At 53.9% G+C, this 2,341-nt stretch overlaps 1 protein-coding gene across 1 annotated transcript; it reads right to left on the bottom strand.

Annotated features, from left to right (window-relative positions):
- Positions 1-740: 740 nt before the first annotated feature.
- LOC108355463 (cell wall protein RBR3-like) lies at positions 741-2,048 on the bottom strand. The gene is made up of 3 exons (XM_017606625.1): positions 1,934-2,048; positions 1,766-1,859; positions 741-1,695 (listed from the first exon to the last, which is right to left on the bottom strand). Exons 1-3 carry the CDS (start codon positions 2,046-2,048, stop codon positions 741-743), a joined length of 1,164 nt encoding a protein of 387 aa, XP_017462114.1.
- Between the last annotated feature and the right edge of the window lie 293 nt (positions 2,049-2,341).

The following is a 2,341-nucleotide window of genomic DNA, read 5'->3' as shown; positions in this document are numbered from 1 at the left end:
AGAGGAACCGGAGAACTGGATCTGCTCATTCGCATCTGGCGGAGCCGAGTGCCGCCTGGACGCAGCCACTCCCACCGTGGCCCCACAGGTCGCCCGGACAGAAGTTGGCCTTCACCGACCAGCTGTAGGTGGAGAAGCAGGTGTAGATGGCATTGTCGGAGCAGTCGCCCGGGGAGAGGCCACAGGCGGCGGTCAGCGTCCGGCCGCAGTACCGGCCCGATGGCTGACCGCAGCACTTGCAGCTGGGCGAGGCATTCGCCGGAGGCTCACAGGTCGCCAAAGACAAAGAGAGGAGAAAGAACGTCAGGAGGAAGGAGGAAACTGTGAAGCGGTCCATTGCTCAGAGTCGACTGACACACCAAACTAAAAAAGTGTGCTCACCAGTCAGGAGAACAACACTGCAGCACCAGTATGCCCGCATGCACAGTTGTTCAGCAGTGGAAAATTGTAATTTATGTAATCAAGGGCTAAAATGGTAAAAAGACAATAATGATCGTGATGTGTAGGTATTTGTAGGTGGAGGAGGATGAGGGTGGAGGAAGGAGAGAAAAAGAAAATAATTGAGAATTTTAGAGTGGACTGAAAACAGTCCAGGGTGTCGAGGAGTGGTGGTGGCATCTTCTTCAAATTGAATGAGTGCCACCAGCAGTGCATTGGGGGTTTCAAGAGGATTGAGGTGTGAGTGACTAATGCACTAGTGTATGGTGAACAGAAGATAAGCATTTGGAGCCACTTGTGGGTTAGCAGTTGTCATAGTCATCGTCCTCATCATTCGAAGTGACCGTGGAGGTGATCGGCAGCGGCGGCGGCAGTTTTGCTATGCTCGGGTTGGCCACCAGCACCGACGCTCGCTGCTGTTGACTGTTGGCGGTGGTGGCGGCAGCCAGTTTGGCGCTCTTCCGAAGAGGGGCGGCACCACCGCCATTGCCACCATCCTCTTCCGCGTCATAGTCCTCTTCAGTTGACTCGTCGTCGTCATCGTCGCCGTAGCCATCGCCATTGTTGTCATAATCTGAATCTTGGTCAGAGCTGAAAGTCTTCCTCTTGGTGGCAGCGCTCGCAGAGGCATTGTTTCTCTGTGAAGCAGCACTGGCGGTAGCCGTCTGCGGGTACTGATGAATGGATGGCGGCTGCACCTGCGGCAGATTTGAGTTTCCGCCAGCCAAAGAGATGACACTGGTCAGGGCATTTAATGACGAGCCACCACTGCCACTACTGGTGCTGGGCGATGTGCCAAAAAGAGGCGTCGACGAGGGCGTCACCATTGCCCCCGGACTGCTGTTGAAGTAGTTGAGACGACCGGCGGCGTTCTTCTTTGGTGGTAAGGGATGCGAGCTGCTGGGCGCAGTAGCGGTAGAAGGTATCACTAGCGGTGAGTAGTTGGCATCACCAGGCCGTGGCTTTCGCGGCCGACCACGAGGTCGAGGGCCCTGCTGAATCGGTGGCGTCCCAGCACCGCCAGCGTTGCTGAGGTTAAGCACTCCCGAAGAGCTCGACGGAGTTGGACGAGTGGTGGCTGCTGATATTCGAGACGGTGGCTCGGTGGTGTTGTTGTGACTTCGAATGCTAAAATCTACAGGTCCAGCGTCAGGGTCTGCGTCACCTGCTTCCTCTAGTGCCGAGGAGACGTCTGGTATCCCTTGGGCAATCTCCCGAAGAAATCCAAACTCAGGTTTTTGAAGAATGGAGGTTTTTCTACAAGTGATCGTAAGGACACAATTGTCAATGTTTGCTCATCATAAAAGTTTGTCCAGAAAAGGCTTACATGTGAGTCGGTGTTAGCGTGCGAGCGTTTCTGCTCCTTGTCACTTCGGCCGATGACTGCAGAAGCTGCTCAACAAAGATTTCAAGTGACTTTGCTGTAAATGATTACAAAAGATACAGTATCAGCTGATGCTGAACAGTTTCACAACAAACAACAACTGTAACTTACATATGATGATGGGCACGACTTGAGCAACTTTGCCCACCTCTTCGTCCGACTGCATAATCTTCTTTATCCGCGCTGGCGGAAAGCGAGCATTGTACTTTTTCTTCTTTGATGGCATCCTTGCAGAGGCGGGGGCAATATAATGTTGTATATATTATATTCGGTGGGCTGTGACGAGGAAAACACGAAGAGGATCCGGCGTCCAGACAATCGCCGCTGGATAACTGAGTAAGTGGGCAGCAGAGTGCAGACGACGCCTGCTAAATGGCCTGGTAGTGGTGTCGGTGTTGACCTTTAACTGCTGCTGAACAGCTCAGCTGTGGTGAAGCTGGTGTGCCGCAGTGGAGGCAATGCAGGTGGGTTGATGCGGCGGCGACGGCGGCGACCAGGTTCCACCGGACGGAGGTCTCT

This window comes from Rhagoletis zephyria, unplaced genomic scaffold (genome assembly GCF_001687245.7).
Source record: "Rhagoletis zephyria isolate East Lansing unplaced genomic scaffold, Rhagoletis_zephyria_1.1 Rzeph_scaffold_45986, whole genome shotgun sequence".
NCBI lineage: Eukaryota > Metazoa > Arthropoda > Insecta > Diptera > Tephritidae > Rhagoletis > Rhagoletis zephyria.
This window is presented reverse-complemented; position numbering and strand designations above follow the sequence as displayed.